This window comes from Camelus dromedarius, chromosome 15 (genome assembly GCF_036321535.1).
Source record: "Camelus dromedarius isolate mCamDro1 chromosome 15, mCamDro1.pat, whole genome shotgun sequence".
Lineage (NCBI taxonomy): Eukaryota > Metazoa > Chordata > Mammalia > Artiodactyla > Camelidae > Camelus > Camelus dromedarius.
In genome coordinates this window covers 45201743-45227257 of record NC_087450.1, presented here as the reverse complement: position 1 = coordinate 45227257, position 25515 = coordinate 45201743, and the positions used below count along the sequence as shown (strand labels likewise).

Sequence of the window (25515 nt, the reverse complement as noted above, 5' to 3'; positions counted from 1 at the left end):
GAAGCAGAAGCAGAGAAAGCGTCCACAGCGTGACCAGGAAGTGATTGTGACGAAAGCAAGCGGACGAACCAATCAGGGATCAGCTAGAACGAGGCTGGCAGGGAGAGCAGGAGAAACCCAGCCCTGGCTTCAGTCTTACAAGGGCGGCGATCCGATCCTAACCTTTCACTTCAGTAACGAGGAAATCATCCCTGATCTGTGTGAGGATGAGCCGTGAACGGCGTGAGCCTGGCAGCGTCTCGAGGAGTTACAATACCCGGGCCCCCTCTCACTTTTATGCACACGCGCACATACACTAGGTAGATGGGGGGGTGGGGTTAGTATGGAGCCAGGGCACCCTGGGTGAGTGGCCTGGACAGAAATGGCAGGAGAGAAAAAAGGACACCATGGGCACGATTAGGTTTTGGCCTTTAGTCTGAAAAAGTGTTGATTGAAAGTGTACAACAGATCAGGTGCAAGCGGCTGGGGGCCGTGGAGCCGCCAATAAAAAAGAATGTCCTTAAATAAAGTTCACAGAGTAAAAACCAGAACCACCAGTCCTTCCCTCCAACACAACAGAGCACAGGCACAGAACCGGTGAAGAGCCCCAAAGAGCAAGGAGGAGGCTGGGGAGGACAGCAGAGGCTCCCAGGTTGCTGTGTGGAGGGAGAGCCCTCTTTGGAATGGGCTGAGCAAAGCCCCCCAGCTCCCCCTGCACACCTCATAACCACTGCTAAGGCTAAAGGAAAAAGACAAAACTCAGTCTCAGTCCGGAGGGCTCAGAAAACAGTCTAGGTGGGCAGGGGTCTGGACAACTGCTAGTCCCGCTTGGCCTTCTTCTTATTGTCACTGTTGCCATTTTCTTCAGCCCCCTCAGCAGAGAGCACCTCCTCCAGTTTCCGCTTGCCACTCTCCGGCTGAAGCTCTGCTGTGTTTCGGGGCTTGAAGCAAATGATGATGCAGGTCATGTTGTCACACCCTGTACCGTCCCCAGAAGTGTCTGGTGCCAGGCACTGATCCAGCAGCTACAAAAAGGACGGGGTAGCTCAGCTTCAGTGTTTGAATACCTTTCTGGGAATCTAAAGTCCCACAAGAGGGCTGGCCCTGCTGAAACAGGGTGGCAGAAGGAGGGGAATGGGCAACAGGTATCACAAAATAAGCCACTTGCTAGTCCATGAGGCGTAAGAATAAGTCAGGGAAAATGAGGGAAGGTGGAATTTTCTAGTCAGGGTTTAGTATTTGTCAGTAATTAGTGATTCTCGCAGGCTCTGGCCTTAACTCAGGTCAAAAGAGAAAAACTTGCATACGCAGACCAGATACCCTCTCTCCTCCACCCTAGGACTTACCTCTTCCACAATGGATGACAATAACCGAAGCTCCCCATTTTCATCACGCTGGCTTATCTTTGATTGAATAAAGTCTATAACTTCCTGGCTGCTCATCACATTCCTGGGGTCAAAAACAACAGTTAGAATCTTTTTTAGTCCCACCAAGGCAGAGTAGGGGAGTATGGATAGAGGTGACAGATGGCCAGGGCCAGGTAAACACCCACAGAGAATGTCCTCAGCTCTGCCTTAGGCTTGGGGGTCTTGACACCAAGCTGCCTATCTAGGATCTCATTATAGAGCAGCTTAAGAAAAGGGACTGAATGCAGCTACTAGAAGGATGATAGAGCAGCTAAGAGCCCTAAAAGAGAAGTAATGCTGCGGGGGAAAAAAGGGAATCTTAGGGTGTTCTGCTGGTGCTCACCAAATGCCATCACAGGCAATGACCATGAATTCATGATCATCAGTGAGAGTCAGCACCTTGATGTCAGGAAGGGCCGAAATCATCTGTTCCTCAGGTGGCAAGTTCTTGTTTCTCTTGTAGAAGTGGTCTCCTGAAATAAAGGAATGGTTGGTTGATGTATACTTTGAGCACTGATTTGTGTTCAAGGCCAGTCAAACCCTGCTATTCCCTTCCCTTCTTAACAAAGTTCCATAATTTAATGGAATGGAGAACTGAGTTCTAGTTTTTCTGCTTTCAGTCCTGTCTTGGGTTACTGAGCCTTAAGTCACTAAACTTTTCATCATCCAGAAATGATACCTATCTTCCCTATTTCACAGATGTTTAAGGGGCAGAAGTAGTAGATACAAAGGTATCTGGAAAGACACAAGGGCTATGAAGGTTACAATTTACTATAGGTAGACTGGAACAGAGAACAAGACCTCGGAAGTATTTCCAATAGTTTCCTGGCCCTTACCAATGGCTCTGGAGAGGTTGAGGCCACCGTTGACTCGCCCATCCATGGTGACCTTGCCACCAGCATTCTTGATGCGTGCTAGCTCCACTTCATCCTCCGGTTTGTGGTCATAGGACATGTCTAAAGCTTTGCCAGCCTCAGACACCACACAGCGGGAGTCTCCTGCATTGGCTACAATCAACTGCTTCCCTCGTATCAGAGCCACCACTGCTGTTGTACCACTGTCAGAGCCAGGCTTAAAAGGAAGAAAGGGAGCATGATGGGAGCTTCTGGACACCAGCTCCTTATCAGTGCTCCCCAAACCATTCCCCTATGCTTTCTCCTCTCACAAGGACCACCAAGAGAGCTTTAACAGACAAGAGGAGCATAGATTTAATCTCTTCTGAAACTACAGCACATTCCCTCCCTTTTCAGAGACAATTCTATCTGAAATACCCGGTCCCCCTTGCAGGATAAATCCCCTCATGAGTATGACTCCAGTGATAAGATAGGAAGGGGACCCCTCTCCCAAAATCACAATCAGAGGATTCACATTTGGCCTCTCAGCTTTTCCAGACTCACTGCTCCTGTTCCCCACACACCTCTTCTTTGCCTTCCATCCCAGGCACCATCATCTCCTCCTCTTCTTCCTCATCCTCTTCAGCCTCCTCAGTGTCATCCTCATCTTCCTCATTCTCTGCCTCTTCACTGCTGTAGCCATCTTCTTCCTCGCTGCATTCCTGCCAGACGATCCCAGGCTACTGAGACTGGGATTGACCCCCTTTCCCCTCCTCCCCCAACTCACAGTCAAAACCAAGAGGCCTTGACTGAACACAGATTCTCAAACCACAGAAAGATGCAAATATATGATAATAATGGGAAAATGTGGAGGAAGGAGGAGAGGACTAGGATGGTACAACCTGAACTAGGTTCAGCAATTCACTAGCAGGAAACCATAGGAAAAGTCAGGGCTGTCAGCTAAAAGCAGCTTCCAAACAACAGGACTCGAAAATAAACTGCCCACATAAAGAAACACCCAAATATCCAAAGTAACAACCATCATCTTGCTTTCTATCTAGGATACAGACTCTGAAAGGCCAGAACTAGATCTATTTGTTATAATATGAACAAAGGAAGAGGTTAAGAGGGCTAATGGTACCTGTGTTGATGGAGATAATGACTTCAAGAAAAGCTTAGAATATAGTTGGGGGATGACGTCAAAATAAAAGACAGAAAAGAGTACAAAGCTATAGAGGGCAACCCAACAAGTCCTCCTCTACAACTTCAACATCTATCTGCCCGTAACAGGTCCTTACCTCGCTGTCTTCCTCTTCCTCCTCTGCCTCATCTGACTCATCCTCACTGTCCTCAAAGAACTTGGACTTAGCAACTCGAGGCAGCTTGTCAGAGGCTGAAGAGCAGGAAGGCCCGGCCTCACCAGTGGGAGTGCCAGGCTCACCACCTTGGCCTGCCTCAGTCCCACGTTCCAAGTTGGAGGAAAGGCCCATGTGAGCCTTGGCTGTGGGGCCATTTTCCTCTGAAGAAGTTTCCCTAGATGGGTCCTCAGGTCCTGCCTCTCCGTTGAGACCCTGAGAACCTGGTTCCTCGCCTGTCCCAGCTCCAGATTTGCTGTGGGGAGCACCCTTATGACAGTTCTGCCCGTAGCGTGTCAACAGCTCTTCGATAGTCATGGTAGCCTCTTCATGCAGCAGTGCAGCCTCCTCATTGTCCACTGTAGGGAAGAGGCTAAATCAGCGCCCCCATGCCAGACTCCTCATGGAATCAGTCCCTCACTACCTCCACAGCCCTTGAGACCTGAGTTCCAACTTCCCACCACCTCCCACTCCTAAGCCTCCTCTCATTTATCAAATCTCAGAAGAATACCCTTTTGCTTCCTTCTCAAGCCATATCAGCCTCCAGAGACTTCCTTGGGTCTTTGTCTTTCACCCCTCTTCTTAGTCAAAGGAACACTAGTTACTACATGTTCCCTATCACTTCTCATTTTTTTATTGGTAAGGTGGAAATCCTACTCTGGCTGAGGACCCAGGAAGTCCACAGTACTAGTCCAGGCCTATGGCCCAGGCTTAACGACTGACGGCTATGGGTATTGGCGCATACAGTCTTGAAAAAAGATCACGTAAACATTAACAGGAACCAGAAAGATCAATCACAAAGACAAAAGATAATGTATACAGAAATGCTCACAACTACACTATGCACTCAACAAAGGTTAATTCTCTCTCTCCTTTTCATAACCACGTGTAGTACATGAGGACTTCCCAGGTCCCTAGGAAACCATCTTCTCTCAGTATTGGCACATAAACAATATATATTAAAGAATAGTTCTTTAACATTTGAAATGTGTAGTTTACTGTACAGAAACCATACCACAATAAAAGTGTTAAAAAAATTTTTTTAAAGAAAAAAATTTTTTACTGCTTAACTAAAAATAGAATAGTTCTTTAGTATGCTGATTTCCTCTCAAACAAGGGACACCACACTCACCATCATCCTCATCAGCTACTTTTTCTTTTTCATCCTCATCCTCAGTAGGTCGTCCTGCAATCTGTGCCAGCTCCTTAATGACTTCCTCAGTCGTTAGTTTGGCATCGATAGCCAAGAAGGCATCTTCCAAAGCCTGAATATATGCAAAATAATATGAGGCAAGTGTAGGAAAAATTACATAGGAGTACAAAATCAATTGCCTAAATACAATCCTGAGCACAAGGATGGGATGCAAATTAGAGAATGATCTGCCACACTACGAAACACTCATAGGTAAATAAAAAACAGCTCAGAGACTTGGGAATCAATAAGGCAGCTCTAAAAAGGCCCAGGTGGGAGTAACTCATTTTAGGCACAGAATTCTTTAAGAGGAAGTACAGTAAGGAGAAGCTAGGTGGCAATGAAAAAGGAAAAGCCAAGGACTGGAAAACAAGGGAAAGTCTAGAGAAGTGGAGAATGAACAGTGTGGGAAGACAGACCTTCTGTAGCTTGCCTTCTTTGTAGGCCTTCTGATCTTTGATGATATCAGGAAGATATTTGGCACAGTACAAGGCAACTTCCTCCCCTAGAAGAAAGGTAAGGTCACCCAGAGAGCACTGCTTCTCACACATAGAAAGTGATATAGTATCAATATACCATATTAGAGTGAATTCCAAGGGTTGGGGAGATAAAATATCTTAGCACAACTGAAACCTATTTGAAAGACAATGTTTTGGGAAGTTCTGACCCAGAAAATGGATTTCACCATCATATCTCTCAGGGCCATGCTAATACATCCCTTGGCTCTTCTCACCTGTATACTTAGTTTTCAGTGAAATAAAGTTAAATGCTAATGTAGGAAGAAGCTTCTTAGACTAAACCAAGGCCTACTAATACAATACCCTACTGGGAAGAAAGAATGGCAGAACAGAAAAACAGCACCAGGCAGGAAATGATATCTGAGGACCAGAACCCTAGAAAATAAAAGAACAAAGGACCTGAAATTTGGGGGGAGGGGGGGTTCCTAAAATATTACTAATATGATCTGCTGAAATTACCTCCATGTCCGTCATAGACAGAAAACATGGCTGTCTCACTGTCCAGCTCAGGAATACAGTTGTGAGCATCCTAGGAAAAAGAAGAGCATGATCAGCATTTCTGAGAGTCAAAGGATATTCTTCCTTGTGCATTCAGGTCATAAGGATCACCTTCATACCTTAATCTCACTAACCCTTCCCTGGCTGCCCCACATGGCCTAGAAATAAGAAAGGAAGATGGGATGATAAAATGAGAACAGTACAGGGGAACAAGAAAGGAAGGGGGGCAAGGGAGGGAAGGGAGGGGAAAAAAGGAAAAGGAGGAAGGGAAGAAGGGAGAGAGAGAGATGAATCAGGTCACTACCTCTGCAGTCTAGCAGCCTCAGCCTAGGAGATCTCAGTCCAGATGGCAGAATGTTTGGATGTTGGAACTCTAGACCTGACCCTTTTGGATTTGTGGCAACTATGGGAAGAACCAGAATAAAGGATCTTTAAAGTCACTTCCAGACCCATTCTATGAATCAGTGAACTTCAAGGAAGAAAATGTTAGGGAAGATAGCAAAAAGTGACAGAGGGCATCACCAACCTGAAAAGTTTCTAGAGTCCTAAGACAGCCTGAGTGAAAGCACTAGAAATTTGAAAAGATATACACTAATTACACCCCCTCTCCCCAACAAAAAGCACCATCTAAACAATTAATTCCCATTTTCTCTTAAAGTTTAACTCACTTAAGAAGTTACCCCTAGGCTAGGTGGAGGATACATCTACAGGAGAACAAATATCCTTCCAACAAATAGTTATTTAAACTACACTGTTTAGTACTTGTTAACTGGAATTTACAGTGCCCCATGTAATCAGCCTTCCCACCTTCTACCCCCACCTGGAACTGAGACTTCATTCAACTCTGAAGGCACAGCACACCTGAGGAGAAATATGCAATGGTCCTGCCACATCAACATTTTGTTTGGAAGGCTGTGTTTGATCAAATTCTTCTAATAATAAAACTCTGCCACCCTAAACTAATGTTCCAGGCTAAGCCAAAGTTCAGCCAAGACCATCAGACCTAGTTAAAAGGGTACCACAGCTTACTCTGCCTCATCTTGGAAAACTACCCCACCTTCAAGTACTCTCTACAGACAAAAAGGATATAATTAGCTATTTACTTTGATTAAGTATCCTTATGTAAAGTTAATAGTTCTTCTTGGTCTTTCAGGTATTAGCATTTAAAATTTTCTAATTATATTGATAAGAGATTTGAGTGCAATAGTTCTGTTGTCCCTAAATAAGACTATGCCATCATTATACAAGTCTAGAAAAGAACTTAGTTATTTTAAGGTATGGAAGGAGAGCATTTAAAAGAAGCTACCTTTGAGGGGTGGGAAGGGATAAGTTGGGAGTTGAAATCTGCAGATACTACTATATATAAAATAGATAAACAACAAGTTTCTACTATATAGCACAAGGAACAATAGTCAATATCTTGTAGCAACCTATAATAAAAATATGAAAACGAATATCTGTATACGTATGACTAAAACATTATGCTGTACACCAGAAATTGACACATTACTTCCTTGACTATACTTCAATAAAAGAATGCAAATAAATAGGCAAGCTCTAGCGCATGCGAAAAAAAAAAGTCCTAACCTCTAGTTAAAAAAAAAAAAGGTGGCTCCATAGCACAATGGATAGCACATTGGACTTCATTAAAAAAAAAAAAAAAAAAAAAAAAAAAAGCTATCTTTGTATCTCCCTCTGTCTCAAGGAGAAAGTGCCCCCAAAGCTAGTAAGCTTCCACAGAAGGCCCTTGATGGCCTAAGACCATCATCACCAACTACCTCTTAGCCTCATCCTCAGGATCTAGAGAGCACCACATACCAAAGGTCATCTCCCTTTCTCCTTTTTCCAACCACTCCACAACCAGCCATGCTGACATCCCTTCCCTCTTCTGTGCCTTCCTTTCCTCTCATCAACATCTTAGCACCTTCTTTTCTTTTATGATCGTCCTTTGCCCCAGCATCCTCTACCAGTGGTTCTCAGACTTGAATGTGCCTAAGAATTCATCTGTTCATTTACTCATTCATCAAATATTTGAGTATCCATTATATGCTGGTATTTATTCTGGGTGCTCAGGATATATCAGTGAACAAAATAGAGACATGTGCTTCATAAAAAACATTCTAGTGAGGGATGTAGACAATAAACACAATAAATAGGTAAATCATACAGAATGATGGTATAATTCACATAGAAAAATGGTAGTGCTGTGGAATAAAGAAAAAGTAGAACGAAGTGAGGAGGACTGAGCTGGATGACAGAAAAGCAGTTGGGGAATCGGCATAGGACACAGCTCAATACAGGCATGCCAAACCCATAAGAAACTGTCTTAGCAGTCACTACCTAGGTCATGCTGTGAGTATCTAATCAGTTTCAGCAAAACAGTTGTGTCACATTAATGTTGATTTTAATTCTGTTGATTTTGCAGTTTGACTTGTTGGCATGGAATTTATGTTCAGTCCTATGTTTGCACACATTTAAGTAACATTAAATTAAAATCATTTTAGTGAATATTGGAGTTCCACAAATACTGCCTTCCTTAAAAAAAAAAAAGGAAGATTTCCAAGATATTTTGTTAAATAAAGCAAGCAAAGTACCCAATAATATATTTAGTAAGCTGCTTTTCGTGTAAGAGAGCATTGGAATAGATACAAAGATACACAGAAAAGTAATAAAAGCAGTAAACTGTGGGAGGGCATGAGGATACAGACAGACGGATCGGAGCTGGACACCCATGGGAATGCTTAGCTTTTTCAAATGTAATTTAAATATTTTTTAAAAGACTCAATATACACCAAAATTTGAGATGCTGGTCCAACTAATTCTACCTTTTTGGTAAAGGAGAGAGGAGGAGCCTTCCTGTCGACTACTTCCCAGTGGAACAAGAGAATCAACTGGTCTTTCTTTGCCCTGCAATGCCATTCTAAACCACAGCTGTACCATTTCTTTTGAACCTACACCTCTATTCAAAAAAACTTTTTGACTTTCTCATCTATTCCTCACAAGACCATGTGATTTTGAAACAGAAGATCTAGCCTTAGTGAATATATGAAAAAATACTTAACCTCAATAGTAATCAAAGAAATGAACATAAAAAAACAAGGAATTATCCTTTTGTGTAAATTAGAATGATGAAAAAGATTAACAATACCCAGTAGTAATAAGAGTGAAAATAAAAACATTCTCACATTTTGATGAACAGGAATATAAATTAGTAGTTTCCCAGAGGACAACTTGGTAGTATGTATCAAAATTTCAAATGTGTATATCTTTTAATCTAGTAATTTGACTTCCAAAAAGTTTATTTAATGAGAGTAATAGCACAAGGATACAAAGATATGAAAGACTGTTCATTACAAAAAAAAAAGAAAAAAGAATGTCCATTACAGACTTATTTATAATAAAAAACAATTATAACCATCTAAATTTCCATGGATAGATTGGATTACAGACAGTACATCTCTCCAATGGAATACACAGCTGTTAGAAATGATGAATATGGGTTCATTTGGAAATGAATTCACAATATATTAAGTGATAAAAAGCGAAAAATAAAAAAATCTGTATGTATATGTTAGAAGTCTGGAAAATCACATATCACATTTAGTGGAGGGTGAGATTTGGGTAATAATTATTTCCTACTTTTCAAGATTTTTATTTTTGTACAGCTAGCTGTATTGTTCCATTTTGAATAATGACCACAACACAACAAACCTATGAATTATCCTTACACTGCCAAACTACCATACACTGTGTGATCTCTGGTCAGCTATCTCTTGGTTTGCCTCTGTTTTACCCTCTAATATACAGAATAAGAGTAGCTACATTACTAACATCATCACAGGACTGTTGAAAGGATGATGTAAAATGTAAAACTTCTTTGTAAACTGGAATGTTATATAAGTATATATATTCTGCTCTGAAATTAAGCACTGGTTCACATTTTCCTTCTCTCTCCTTTTTCTCAAAGAGGAATGCCCAGAATAAAGATTCACCTTATGCCTTGAAGTCTCAGTTCCCAGAACTACTCCACATTACATTTTTCCTCCACCTCTTGGTGAGGCTTTGGATCTGTATCACTGGAACTGCTCTACCTTTTCTAAGTACTTCAATTTCCCTCTTATATCTTGGATCATAGCCTCCCTACCTTTACCCTTGTCTGTCTTTCTGACCCTTTCTGAGCCAGAGCTAAGTATTTTAACACTGTCTCTCAGCAATCTAGAAAAACTCATCCAACCTTGTATAACCTGACCAATTGCTTTCTTTACCCTTGAATCAGAGCTACTAAGTATTACTAGACATAAAATGTCATGAAATCATGTTGATTGTAGTCACTACTTCCATTTAGCATTTTTTTCTCTATTCTGCATTGACTCTTAAATATATTAGCCACAACCAGTCACAACGTTTCCCACACTATTCAAGTTCTCAAAGCTATTATTCTTTCACTCAGATGAGCTAACCTAACCTCCTACTTTACTTAGATCAAGCTCATATTTTAAGATCTACCTCATCTTCCCTATTCTAACTCAAAATTTCTCCATAGCTTTATCTAACCTCTCCTTCACTTCTGCCTCAAAAGTAGTATTTCTCCTCTCTTCCCAGATTAACATTTCCTCTAAACTCCTAATCTCAAACACTTTTCCTCCAAGATCATACTTCACAGAGCAGGCAATAACCATAACAACAATCCAAACAGCCATTTTGCAGGCTTCACTCTCCCCAACCGTTGTATAAATTGGTACTAAACAGCACCAATCATGTCAGCTTTCTTGAAAGTTCTCTTGCGTTCTGTGAAGAACTGTAGTTTTATACCTCCAAATGCCTATTTCTACAGGATGTCCCTTCTCCACCTCAAACTTAACATATGTAAACAGGAACTCAGCTGTCTCCAAAAAAATCAGAGCTTCCCCTACAGGTTTTATTTCTGTCAATGGAATCTTAACTCTCCCAGGCAACACCTAATACCAGTCCTCCTTGATTTCTGGGCTGTCTTCCATCACCCATCACTGAGTCCTGCTGAGTTTTCCCTCATAACTATGATCCTGGACTACTTTACTCTAAATAGGATTTTAACTCCTCTCCTGTCTCTACTCTTTGCCCTCTATAATCTAACCAACATACATCTAGCTGCCAGATTAATCTCCCTAATATAATATCTTATTGCTATGCCCTTCAATGGATTCTACTGCTACTGTTAGAGTAATTCCATACAACTTATTGGCAATTTAAGGCACTCAATCAACATTCCTACCCATCTCTATAACCTGATACCACTCCCTGAAAGACACTACTCCACTCAACACTGACCACCCTACCCCAGCAAAGTTGTAAGTGTGCCTGCCTCAATCTTACCCGCTTTTCTTCTAATATTTTTTTCTTCTCCCACTCTCCTCCTCCCCATTTATTTATATTATTTCCTTAAGGTTTCACCACCTCCAAGAGATCTTTCTTAATCATACTAATACTGTGATCATTCCCCACTCTAAACTGTTTTAATATTTATTGCCTCTACCAATAACTTGGCCCTCAGCATATGCTATCTTGTATTGTAATCCAACATCCCATAGGGGAAAGGGGAGTCCTAAGTCTAAAACAGTATGAAGACAGACTGTCTTAAATTTCTTTACAGCTCTGGGGCCTAACACTATGTTCTGTAACATAGCAGGACTTCCACACTTGCTTATGGTGGTGAGTTCCCAGCTGCCTCAGAACAAGTATCTTAGGGATAACTTCTCCTTCATTTACTACCCTAAACCTAGACATGTACCATAATACAACTATTGAGATGGTCTGGAAGAGATGATGCAGAGTACATAGATCACCTGAATCAGGGTTCTTAGGTCTTGCCTTACTAAATTGTATATCACACAGTTCCTTCTGACCTTCTAGACAACCGTATTAATAAAGGCTTGGTTATCCTTTCTGATGTCAAGTCTCCTAAGGTTATAAATACATCCACAAAGGCTCCTATGTCACTGGTCAACCATTTAGACTTATGATACATAAATTTATCTAAGTCTTTACAATTCAAGACCAAAAACTTTGAAGGTGGTTGGCAAAGGAGCTACATTTTTAGTTTTAAAAAGTCAAGTAATACTAGCTGACTTTTAAATTTATATGCATGTATTACCACTGTACTACAGACTGAATATTTTGTGTCCACCTAAAACTCATGTTGAAACTTAATCCCCAATGTGAAGGTATTTGGAGGTGGGGCCTTTGGGAGGTAATTAGGTCGTGAGGGAGGAGCCTTCATGAATGAGATTAGTGCCACTGTAAGAGACCTCAGATTGCTCCTTTGCCTTGTGAGGACACAGCTAGATCAACACAGCCATCTATGAACCAGGAAGTGGGCCCCCTCCAGACTCCCTGATCTTCAACCTCCCAGCAGGGTTTCAAAGAGATATTTATACATCCACATTCATAACAGCTCTATTCACAATAGCCAAAAAGTAGAAACAACCTAAGTGTTCATCAACAGATGAATGCGTAAACAGGGTGGGAAGGGACAGATGGGATCTCAAAATTGTAGAATAGATAAACAAGATTATACTGTATAGCACAGGGATATATACACAAGATCTCATGGTAGCTCACAGAGAAAAAAATGCGACAATGAATATATATATATTCATGTATAACTGAAAAATTGTGCTCTACACTGGAATTTGACACAACATTGTAAAATGATTATAAATCAATAAAAGATTAAAAAAAAAGATGAATGGGTAAACAAAATGTGGTATATACGTACAATGAAATATTATTCAGCCTTAAAAAGAAAGGAAATTCTGACACACGCTACAACACGGATGAACCTTAAGGACGTTATGCTAAGTGAAAAAAGCCAATCACAAAGATAAATCTATCTTTATATGAGGTACCCACCGTAGTCAAATTCATAGAGACAGAAAGTAGAATGGTGGTTGCCAGGGGCTGGGGTGGGGAGGGGTGGAGGAGTTGTTTAATGGGCACAGAGTTTCAGTTTTGCAAGATGAAAATAGTTCTGAAGACTGGTTGCACAACAATGTGAATGTACTTAACACTACCGAACTGTATGTTTTAAATGGTTAAGATGATAAATTTTGTTATCTGCATTTTACCACAAATAAACAAACTTCCTACAAAGAAAAGCCCAGTCTCAGATGGCATCACTGGTAAGTTCTACCAAATATTTAAAGAATTAGTATCAATTCTTCACAAACTCTTTCAAAATATAGAAGAGGAGGCAATACTTCCCAGCTCATTCTATGAGGCCAGTATTACCATGATACCAGACATCACAAGAAAACTATAGACTTTGTAATACTCATCAATTCATCTACAAATTCAGTGCGATCCTTATCAAAATCCCAGGTGCCTTCTGTATGGAATTTGACAAGCTGATCCTAAAGTTCATATGGAAATACAAGGCACCCAAAAAAGGAGGAACAAGAAAAAGAACAAACCTGAACGACTCATACTTCCCAACTTCAAGACTAACCACAAAGCTATAGTAACCAAGACAGTGTGGTACATAGATGAGTGGAAGAGAATTTAAGAGTCTAGAAATAAACTCTCATATTTATGGTCAATTGATCTTCAACGATGCCAAGATAATTCAATGAGGGAAAGTAATAGGCTTTTTAACAAATGATGCTGGGACAACCAGATATCCAGATGCAAAAGAATGAAGTTGGATCCTTTCTTTATACCATATACAAAAATTAACTCAAAATGGACCACAGACCTAAATGTAAAAGCCAAAACTATAAAACTCTTAATAGATAAACTAGACTTCATCAAAATAAAAAATTTTTGTGCTTCAAAGGACACCAACAAGAAAGCAAAAAGGCAGCCCCCAGAATGGGAGAAAATATTTGCAAAATCACATCTGATAAGGGACTTGTGTCCAGAATATATTAAACAAACAAACAAACAACACTTACCACTTTGCAACCACTATGGAAAATAGGCAGTTCCTCAAAACGTTAAACATGGAGTCACTAAATGACCCAGCAATTCTACTCTCAGGTATATACTCAAGAGAAATAAAAACTTATTTCCACACAAAGACTTGAACATGAATATTCATAATATCATTATTCATAATAGCTAAAATATGGAAATCCAAACATCATCAGATGATGAATGAATAAACAAAATGTGCATACAATGGAATATGATTCAGCCATAAAAGGGTATGAAGTACTGGTTGATAATGAAATATTATTTAGCCATAAAAAGGAATGAAGTACTGATTGACTCAAGATACAACATGGATGACCCTTAAAAATATTATGCTTAGTAAAAGCAGTCAGACATAAAAGGTGAGATATTTTAATGAAATGTTCAGAATAGACAAATCCATAGAGACATAATGTAAATGAGTGGTAGCCAGGGGTTAGAGGAGCGGGTATAGGGAATGACTGGTAATAGTTGCAAGGTTTCTTTTGAGGGTGATGAAAATATTCTAAAATTGATAGTGGTGATGGCTGCACAACTCTGAATATGTTAAAGATTACAATGTACACTTTAAATGGATATGGTATGTGAATTATATCTCAATAAAGTTGTTTTCAAAGGGATATGTATATACATTTTTAATTACTATATACGATTAAAAGTTGGTAATAACCCATCTTGCAACTAGATCTAGAGGTAAACAGAAAACATCTCCACTAGAATTGGTATTCAGTTTATAGTGTGTCATTAAACATCAGTGATTCTCTAAGATCAAAAGATTTGTGCCTCCAGACAGCACAATTTTGATGGCAGGTACACAATGGCAAGAACTACTGATAAATTAAAGTTAAACTTCTACACTCAGATTCAAGCCCTTACTTCCCAAAGTACAATTCCAAGATGATAACCCAACAGAGAGTCAGGGGTTGAGAAGTAGCATTAACAACTGCTAGGGGATTGAGCAATGGAAATAATTTAAGTAAAATATTCTTGAAATCTTGAGAAATAAGTTCTGATTGTAACTCCTTGAAAATTTATAAAGGAGTAGTACAGTAGAAAACAATTTCTCCATACTCATGGACATACATTTGATATCATTTCATACTACCTTTGAATTGTGAAAAATAGGTACTGCATGCTAATCAAATGATATCCTTTTATGAAAGTTGCTTAACTACATCCTAGACAAAGGATTTCTGATCTGGTTCAGCAAGCAAAAAGTTCTTTAAGCTACAGAGATGAGACACTAAGCTGAGGATCAGACAATACATGCTCTTCAGCCTCGGATGCCCTGTCTCAAGTGGAACCCCACAGCACGTTTGTGATACCTCATTTTCTATTTCCCCTATTAATATAATGATTGAAACTGTCATGCATGTATCTTAAGAACTTTCTGCTCAGCATTATCCATACTTAATTCTAGATGACCCTCTGACCATTCATAAGCAAGCTTCTATGTGGCAATAAACAGCTAGCCTACTCAAAATTACTCTAGGTATTGATGCTGCCTTTAAAAGGGGACAAATATACAAAAAAAAAAAAAAACTTCATAGAAAAAAATCCTAACTCCTCATAGGAAGCACTTCCATAGAACCTCATAATCAAAAACTAAAAGTACCCTAGTCCCTTTAAAACTACATCAACTAAAACTGTTTTCAAATTGGACTTCTCATTAGCCACCAAAATCTTAGAGCCTTTCCATATGTATTTCTCAGGCACCCTTCCACAACCTACCTGTTAACCCCCAAAATATATACCTCAACCAGCTTGAAGGTCCCTCCAAATCATGGAGAAGGAAGAGAAGGGAACATCAACTGTGGAATTTTGATTACCCCTCCTCAAAACACCCTGAGGTTCCACAGCAAGAGGGGCTGGAGAGGCAGAAAGTATAAAATGCCAGCTATTGATAGTTGTCACCCTTGCCTCAAGAGAAGGGATAAAACAGTGCTCTCTAAGGCTGAATCTATGCATCAGTCAGGATTTTAGCAGCCTTTATAATGTGTACCAGCGTGATAAACTTACCTCAACTGAATCATTAGGATCAAGCAAATAAGGTCAATAAAATTAATAAGTTGGTGGAATTAAAGCCCTAAAGGTTAAGAGGAACAGGAGTACATTTTCTGAAAAGATAAGATTCACTCAAGAGCTAGAAGTCAGTTATTTTCTTGCCATAGGAAATAAACTGTTATACTTTAGGGAGAAAGGAAACAAAGCCAGAAGGAAAAGTATTTGCGCAGCAGAACAGGATCCCAAACAAGACTTCAAGAGGATTTGATTAGGTACATTTAACTATTCAAACAAAGGTAAATTCAGAGTCCACATAAGATTTTAAAACCCTAAGTGGTTATCTCTCAGGAGGAAGATAAGGATCTAAGAAATAGCCTAGCAAGAGCTGTACAAACCAAACAGCCCCTGATGAAAACAATCATGTTCTAATTACCAGAGGAAAAACCAAAAATAAAGGGAAGTGTCCTGCAGACAAGAAGCAAACAGTACAGAATCACTGAGCAAACGACGACTTGGAAAATTGAATATCCAGGCAACTCAATTCATAAAGAAAACTAGAAAGAGTACCAAAGAAATGGGGGAATAAAATAGAAAAACCACAGCAGAGGAAAGTGGAAAATATGGAATGAGAAACCTAAAGGAAAAGCCTTACTGTGAGATGAGACAGTCACCTCAAATCTTACAATTTTAACAGAAAATGCCATAGAAATGGAATCTCTAAATTACCTAAAAACCCAAACCCCAGCCTTACATTATGGCTTTCCTTAGGAAGCTATATCCAGATATTTCTCCCAGTCAGACATCACATTTACCAAGCACCCAGTAAGCTCTATACTGGACACCACAGTGAAATATGGATGCTTCACCTCAGGTTGACACAGATGAGAACAGTGTTCAACATGTGTCCTGAACAATTTTCATCCTACAGATTCTTTCCAAGTCACAAGTATCCTAACCCCTCCAGGCCTCAATTTCTGAGATGTAAAACTTGGGAGCCAAACTTGGTGAGATGAACTATAGGATCTTCTCCATTCTTGAAATTTTACATCTAATGATAAAAGTCTGCTGTGGGTGTGAAATCTGAGTCTGAGGACAAACCATTTAAGCTTATACTGTCATTCCAGAGCTAACCACAGGGAGGAGTGAGGGATTTGAAGAAATTCTCGAGGGAGATAGTATTTGGCTGTTACCTGAAGCCCACCTAGTAAGTGGATAAACCCTCAATCCCAGCCATAATTAGAGCATTTCCCTGGCTCCTCTGCCTAGATCTCACAATACTCTTCACAAAAACGCACCTTACATATGTCTTTCTCCCTTTCCTTCCCATCATAGTTTTCTCTGTTCTCCTTTGTAGTTTCACATCCGTTTGCCCAATACTATTCCTTTTTATCCAGAATTTTTGTATTTTCCCTTTATACATAGTGAATTTTACTATAAAAGAAAAGTCAGCTTTCTGTACGTTAAGATCCCCCCAAAAAGTGGATAAAATGATTGAAAATCAAGAAAACTATAAACTACAACAAGCACAGGCAAATGACAATTACTAAGTTTTAGAGAAATCCCGAGTGAGAAAAAAAATCAAAATAAAGATGTAATTATAATAATTGACACAATTCAAATTTTCCAAAGGCCAAAAAAAGGCCCTGAGAGAATACAAACTAGTGACAATTCTTGGAGGTCAGGGCAAACCTCTGAAATTAACATGCACTGCCCACGGCCAGGCAACTAGGTATTAACAATCTGTATGTCCGGGCTTCCTTTCACTGTCAAACTCCTTGCCCAGAGACCTCGCACATCACATATTAAAAAAAAAAAAAAAAGTACAGTCATTCACACCTATTCGCCTCTTTCTAGCCAAATAACTGGGTAAACAGTCCCTCTTTTCATACTCCCACACTAAACCTCACACCGTTTATGAGCCTGGAGGGCTGGGATGGTACAAGAGAATGGCGCGAAGGCACGGGGAGGTCGGTCAGTGGGCGGAAGGTGCCTCTCCCCACATGGCCCAGCCCTCCCCGCCAAGCTGGCCCCTGGCACACGGTCCCCTAGCACCGGCAGCTCCCTCTCCCCCCGCCCCACGCCCCGCTCTCGCTGTCGTCTATTCAAACTGTCGTTGCGGCCGCAGGCTCTCGATTCGGACCCTTCCCGGGGGATGACCCCATCCCCCCGCTCCCTTTCTCCGTCGGGTTCCCGCCCTGCAGCGGCCAGCCTAAGGGCCGCTCCCGCCTCACCTCCATGGAAACGCGCCAGCCTTGCATGGCGGAGAAGCCGTAGGGCAGCGGCAGGCGCGAGGCGCCGACCCCGTCCCCGGAGCACTTCACCGTGTTGGGCTGGGAGAGGTAGGCACCCATGGCGGCGGCTGGCCGGTGGCCTCAGGGGCAGGTGAGCGAGGCGTGACCCGTGCCGGCGCCGGAGCCAGAGCCCCGCGGGCGCTCGTGGCAGGAGCGGGCCGGGCTGCGCGGCCGACGCAAGGTGCCGGTGCAAGGCGCGAGGCGGGCCAGGAGGCGGTAACGGGACGGGAGCAGAGGGAGCGGAAGCGGAAACGGCGCCGCTTCAGACCCCGCCCGGCCGGCGCGGCGCAGCGCGGCGCCGCGCAGCGCTGTAGGCAGTCATTTCCTTAGCAACTCGCCCCGCCCGCGGGGACAACGGCCCGCCCAACCGTCGCTCCCGCGAGATTGGCGCGGTCACGCCCACCAACGGCCGCGGCAGGCTCCCGGCGGCCCAGCAAGCTTCTTGTACATTGTACCTCTGTTCTGCTGTCCCTCGCCTCCGCTCCGCTACCCCGGCGTCTCGCGTTTTGTCTGAAGCTCTTTTGTGTGGGACCTGGCGCTTCCGGTCTATCCTCCAGCGTGTCAGCTCCCTCTCACCACCGCGCCTTCAGATACCGCAAACCCCGCCCGATACGGTTCAGTTAAAGTTGACTAATATTTGTTCTGAGCTGATGAAGTACCTGGCCAGGCCTTGTGAGGCCTGTGCGAGTAGGATGTGAGAGTGTTTTTGACAGAAGTAAATGAAGACCTTGATCTGTGACCCACTCAGAAGAAATCAAAAGAGAGTAGGAGAGCTGTGGCTTGACGTCCTCAGGATGCCCCAGGCATGCGTTTTGCCAGGGGAAGAAGGAAATAATGTTAACAAGGTTGCAGTTGCGGGAATGAAAGCAAACTGCATTTGGGAGGGTTTTTGAGGAAGCTGCTGGTCTCGTTGGAAAGTGATTTTAAGTGGTAATGTTAGATAGGATAGAGATGGTCTTAAGAGCCAAAATGGGTGAACTTGGACTTCACTGTTATCCTGGTGTAGCATTTTGGGTCTGTTGGTCTAGTCTTTGTGTGCAGTGTAGATTGGAGAGAAAAAAGTCTGGTTAAAGGGCTCTTCATCTAAGCATGAGATAAGGGCTGGGATTAAGGTAGTGGCACTGGGAATACAGATAAAGGAACAAATTAGGCAATAAGAAATTGACAGGATTTAGGAATAAATTGGAAAGGAAAGGGAAAATTCTCAAAGGTTAAGCAGATTGATTATTTTAAAATACAAAACTAATCATGGCTTTCTCTTGCTCTTCAGACAATACAAATTCCTTAACACAGTTTACCAGACCCTTCATGCTTTAACCAATTCTTGCATGTCTCTCCCATTTTCTCTCCATTTCTACAACTCGGTGCTTCAGCAATATGTCTTTGGGTTCCTCCAAAGCCATGCTTTCTCTTCCTATGCTTTCACCCATGGAAAACACCTTCCCACCCAGCTACCTTCATCATTACTTCCTTGAGGAAGTCTTCTCTAATATCCCTACACTGGTTTGGGTCCCCATTTGTTTGTTTCCTGTTAGACTATAAGCCTTTAGGAAGGTGGAAACTCTGGCAGACTTACCATTGTATACTCCAGCATCCCTAGCACAGTGTTCAATAGCATTTAAATACTTGTTGAATAAATGTCACCAAAGTTTGACCCAGAATTACAAAAATTGGTGGAGTTGTTAACAGAAAATGGTGTATTGGAGGGGGTAAGGGCAAGGTACATGCTACTTTTGGGAGGAAATGATAGGTTGGGTTAAGGTGACAACTAGGTATACAAACATTGAAAATATTGGCCCTAAATTAGACTATAAGGGTAGAAGATGGTAATTAAGCCTGTTGGTCATCATGAACCTGGATCCGATCTCTGACCAAGACAGTGTAAAGGGAGCATGAAATTACTCAGCCCTGACCCCTTCATTCCTCTAAGAATGGAATATGACATTGTTAAAAAAAAAAAAAAAAAAAAAGCACGAGTTTTGATACATATTACCTATGTGGTTTTTTCACAAGTTACTTATTCTCTCTCAGACTCAATTTAACAGTTCCTCATCTATAAAGCAGACATACAGCATCTTCTTTTCCAGATTGCTTTAAGGCTAAGGGGAGCTGAGTATAAAATGCCAAGCTTGCATAAATGTTGTATTATTACTCAAACAAATGTCTACTATTTATTAAATATATATACATATACAAGGTAAATATGGAATGAAAATAACATTATGTTCACAAAAAAAAAAGAGAGAGAGAGAGAGATGGCCTGAAACAAAGTGGGAGAAAACTTGAGGAAAAAAAGTGGGAAAGAAAATATGATTCTAGGAAAAAGTAAGGCACTGGGAGGGCAGTGGTGTCTCAGGAAAAATGAAGATATTAAGGGATCTTAAGAAAAGAGGTGGGAAAGAGGCAAAGAATATGAAGATTATCCTCTCCTTACTCCATTTCTATTTTCCCCAAAACCACTGTGTTACACTTATGAGTATGCTAAGTTTTCATGCTTTGATAGCGAAAAAAAATTTAAGTGAAAATACCCCAAAACATTGTATTAACAGATTGACTTTTCTGAGTCTGTCTTGAGCTTTGGAAATCTGACCAATCAAACATGGTAGCAGAAGCAGCTTCTGAATATGTACTTTAGGGGCTGGCCTAAATGAATAAAGGGTCTCTAGAATATATAGCAAGTTCCTCAACAACAAGGGATAAAGGCATGGAGCTGGTTTGTTGTGCATAGAAAACAACTAATTCTAAGCATTTGGTAAGTCCTATACATATTCACAATTATATCCCAGTATTACTGTTGCCTTCTTTCAAAAAATAATAGATTTTTATAATTAAAGTTAGATTACTTACATTTTCTTGTCCCTCAAATTAATCAAACATTGAAAATAACAAATACTTGTCATTTTTTAAAACCCTTTTTGTCTGTTTCTATTAGCCCCTCTTGAACTTCTTTCCAGTTACCTCTCATAAGAGAAAGAAGAAAACAGGTGGTTTAAACTACTGTTTTTCAAGCATGAGTAATTTTGTATCACTGAGACATACCTGCAGATCCCAAGGGATTTAAGGGACACACCGCTCCCCCTACCCAGGCTGGGCAACATTGCTTTAAGTTAAATGCTAACTCCGTAGTAGTATGTGCCACCAGTTAAATTGTAAACTTAAACATAACCTCTAGATCAACCCAAAATGTAAAATGATAATCCAGGTGATCCAGAAGATGCTAACATGCTTATATCATAAAACTTAAAGCACAAAGTTTCTCATAGAAGTCTCAGAGTGCCTTGAGAATTCAAAACTCCCAGAGGGTAACAGACCATAGATTGAGAAACCTAACCTACATGTGGAAGATGTTAAGTGAGGAGAGAATGAGAGAAGGGTAATAAGTTGAAACCTAAGTCCTCCCAGGCTTTTCCTAGGGTTCCTAATTCTGTTTTTTACCATTCATATATTTCCTTTATATCCAATTTCTAATGACATTATACTATTCCTAAAAGATTGCCTTTGGAAGCTCAGTATTTTTATGCTTTATTCCCTTCCTGTGTGTGATTAAAGATGACATATTGGTCCAGGGAGGGGGAAAAAAAGAGTAGGGGCAAAATTTAGGGCTAAGAAAGAAGGAATACAGATACTTCAAAGTTACTAGAAAAGAGAAGGAGTCCATTTCTGAAGTTCTGGTCCAGCCTATACTCCTTGTTATACTCATAACATAAAGTCAGAGAAGTGTTATATTTTACAGTTGCAGCTTTATATTTCTAGAAGGCAAGATGCAAATTCATTTTGAAGCAGTCTACCTTTACTTAGGGAAGTCACTAGAATGAGCCCCCAACACATACATAAAGCAAATACCCATGTTTATCCTAAAGAAAATCATGAAATGACCATTAACCAAAATTCAAATATTTCATATGGAGCTGCTGGGGTTAATGTATTTACTAGTATTATAAACTGTGTCTTTGACAGGATTGTGACCTTGCAGGGAGAGAGAGATCTGTTTTTTCCCCTAAATAAGAATATAGACTGGAATGTTTCTTCAAATATTTTGTTGTTGTTAGGAGACCTACGTATATTTTTATGCAAGTGTCTGCTCACAGGTGATCACAAAACTGGAGCCTCCCTGAGGAATGTGCCAATCTTATCTCCACACCTCACACAGAAGGACAGACTGATCTGAACAGCTGGTGTCTCACAAAGTGGTGTTACGTAGAGCCAAATTATCTGAAGCCCAGAAAGTGCCCATGATTTCTGGGATTGCAGCAACCAGGCCAAGGTGGAGGTGTTTTTCCCTCTCAGGAAAATGATAGTCCTTCATTTAGTTGCTCTAGAATGAAAATAAGCAGGCTTTGAACTGGAAAAGAAAGATTCTCTTTGGACTCATGCCTGTTGCTGGCATTAAGACTTCAAGATGTGGCACAGGCTGGAGTTTCCTGTGGGGATAGTGGGTAGGCTGAGCTGGCTCTGCCTTACTGGGAATCTGAAGAATAGCCACTTCTAGTGGCAGTTATGGGCTACTCTCTGTAATGTCTCTGCCTCTGTTTTGTTAAGTAGCCTGGACTGAGCTATGCTTTGGGGGATCAAGTGAGGAGAACTATGTCCCCTGGGATGGGGCCATGTGTAGAGCCTGAATGAGGTGCAGGCAAAGTTCAAGAGCTGCAGCGGTTTGGAGCAGGGATAGCTGGCAAAAGCAATAGTAATTTCTAGGGAGGATCTGTGGCACACTGACCCATTCCTTAGGGATTCCTCAAAATACTTTAATAAGAGAACTCCTTTGCTCTACTGGCTCCTGAGAATTGACAGATTGGCCCAAGAAAAACAGAGTATTGCTTAGAAAAATACTGCCGCTTCTTGTAGTCACCACAAGAGCAAAAGTTCTTAACTGAGGCTCACATTCAGAGTAATGAATGGCCTTACATTTGTAATCTTTTGGCTCTATGATTTGCCTAGGGACTAAAGAACTAACAGCAGTAATAGGAAACTTGCTAGCTGGAATCTTGCTACCCTGTCCACCAAAATGGCTCGCTCATTGGTTCTTTCCTCTCAAATGGTTCTTTCCTCAACCTTGATAGTTTTATGATGATTATGTTTAGCTTAGTACACAGCCAAGATCTGAAGAGGATCCTTCTGCAGAGCTTCATAGTTCTCTGTATGTATCTCCATCCTTTCTGGCACTTTGCCCTGAAAATGTTGGCCACCTTGGCCTCCCTGAACTCCGTCTTCTCAATGCAGTGAGACTGTCAGGCTCTATTTGTGTTTCCTCTCTCTACAAAGTGGCCTGAAAACTCTCTCTCAGCTATAAGCTGGGGTACTCGTAGAATTCACTTCATTTGTTTCCCTTCTCTCAGGGATCACTATCCTGTGCTGCTTGTTGTCCAATATTTGATAACTATTGCTTCATACTTTTTGTCCAGTTTTCTAGATGATTAAGGCAGGAGGGTGAAAGTGGTCCTTTTGCACCATCATGGCCAGAAGTGGAAGTTTTGCCAAGCAATTTTATAAATTGTTATTTATAAATATGTTTTTTCAGTGAGACTGCATGGGTAATTTTTTTTAAGTCCTTAATTGTTTCTGGTATATCAAAATGTATTTTGCCTTCACTCTTTAATGATATTCTGACTGAGGATAAAATTCTAGGTTTACAGGGAAGTCTTTTATCATTCTTACTGTTATTTTGTAGGTAATCTGTTTTTTCCTCTCATCACTGGTAGCTTTTACAATTTTCTCTTTAATGTGTACATATCCCTATAATGCGCCTCAGCATGTGTTTATTTTATTAGCACTAAAAACTTATTTTTAAAATTTGAGGACTTATGTCTTTCAATAATATTTAAAAATTCTTATCTCATGTTTTCAAAGGCCGTTTCACCATCATTCTGTTTATTTCCTTCTAGAATTTTCATTATACGTGCTGGGGCTCTCCATTTATCCTGTCTCTTAACTATCTCCTTGTATCTTTGTGCTGCACTTTGGGTGAATTAATTTATTCTCTCTTCAATTATACCCAGTTTAGAGCTCTTACTTTTTCTTTAACTGCACATATTTTTAAAAATTTACATATATGTACTGTTCATTGTTTCTAAGAAGAGTTTAGAGCTCTAGCTTTTTAAACTTACATAGTTATCAAAGGAATAAAGCCAACCACAAAATAAGAATCAACAGAATGCAGTAATCCAGTCATAAATGGTAGTCAAATGTGCTTACACATATTCAAGAAATCAATCACCTAAGTTGTAAACAATAAATAGTTCATTTGTGTCCTTTTTTTTTTTTTTTTTAGATTCCAGATATAAGTGATATCATATGGCATTTTTCTTTCTCTTTCTGGCCCACTTCACTTAGAATGACGATCTCCAGGTCCATCTATGTTGCTGCAAATGGCATTATTTTATTCTTCTTTATGGCTAAGTAGTATTCCAGAGCTCTTACTAACTTTTAATTTTCACTGTTTTGTTTCTCTTAGTCACAAACAAATCAGCCAAGGAGTTCTTTTTCTTGTTCTTGGAGAGGGTTTTGTCACTTTCTTTCCAAGCTTCCTCCAATAATAAAGTGTCCTTATCAGATTCTCTCTCTAATTTTGTCATTTACTCTCTTAAGAATGTTTTTCCTAAAATAATAATAATAATAATTTTATTTACAAACCATAAATAGGCTAATAGACTCACAGATATAGAAAACAAACTGTGGTTACCGAGGGGAGGGGGGAAGAGTGGGAGGAGGGATAGATTAGGAGTTTGGAATTATTACATACACATGACTCTATATAAAATAAGTAAACAAACAAGACCTACTGTATAACACAGGGAACTATATTCAATTTCTTGTTGTGAGCTGTAATGGAAAAGAATATATATATATTGAATCACTTTGCTGTACACCTGAAATTAACATTGTAAATCAACTACACGTCAATAAAAAATAAGAATTAAAAAAAAAGAATATTTTTCCTAGAGAGTCTCTTCTCTCTTGATGTAGGAAACTTTGTGAAAACAAAGATTAAATTTGAAAATGAAAAGCCAGAGGTGAGGTGGAAATGTTGGAAATCTTCAACTCTTATTGCTTAAAAACTGAGGCATAAGTCACAAAAGTTGGAGTGGAAAATCATAAATTTTATGGTCCAATTCCCTATCTTCTGAGACTCGGAAGTCAGTAAAAATGGACAGTTCAGTCTTCTCTGGACTGTTCTTCCATGCCTTAACATTTCTATTCATCCTTTAAAACCCAGATGAGGCAGACATCAATCTTGTTCTAATACTTTATGTATTAATTTCCTATCGCTGCTATAACAAATTACCACAAACTTTGTGGCTTAAAACCGCACAGATTTATTCTCTTACAGTCCTGGAGGCCACATGTCTGAAATTGGTTTCACTGGTTTAAAGTTAAGGTATCAGCAGTCCAGGTTCCTTCTAGGGGCTCTAGGGAAGAATCCACTTCCTTGCCTTTTCTACCTTCTAGAGGCTGCCTGCATTCCTTGGCATAACTACAGCCTCTTGCTTCTGTG

At 40.5% G+C, this 25515-nt stretch overlaps 1 protein-coding gene across 1 annotated transcript; it reads right to left on the bottom strand.

Moving 5' to 3' along the window:
• Positions 1–391: 391 nt before the first annotated feature.
• Positions 392–18270, bottom strand: PPM1G (protein phosphatase, Mg2+/Mn2+ dependent 1G). Its single transcript, XM_031466761.2, has 10 exons — positions 17964–18270; positions 5743–5812; positions 5185–5270; positions 4706–4838; positions 3517–3932; positions 2803–2940; positions 2222–2456; positions 1729–1858; positions 1326–1428; positions 392–1004 (listed from the first exon to the last, which is right to left on the bottom strand). Exons 1-10 carry the CDS (start codon positions 18081–18083, stop codon positions 798–800), a joined length of 1638 nt encoding a protein of 545 aa, XP_031322621.1. The 5' UTR covers positions 18084–18270; the 3' UTR covers positions 392–797.
• Between the last annotated feature and the right edge of the window lie 7245 nt (positions 18271–25515).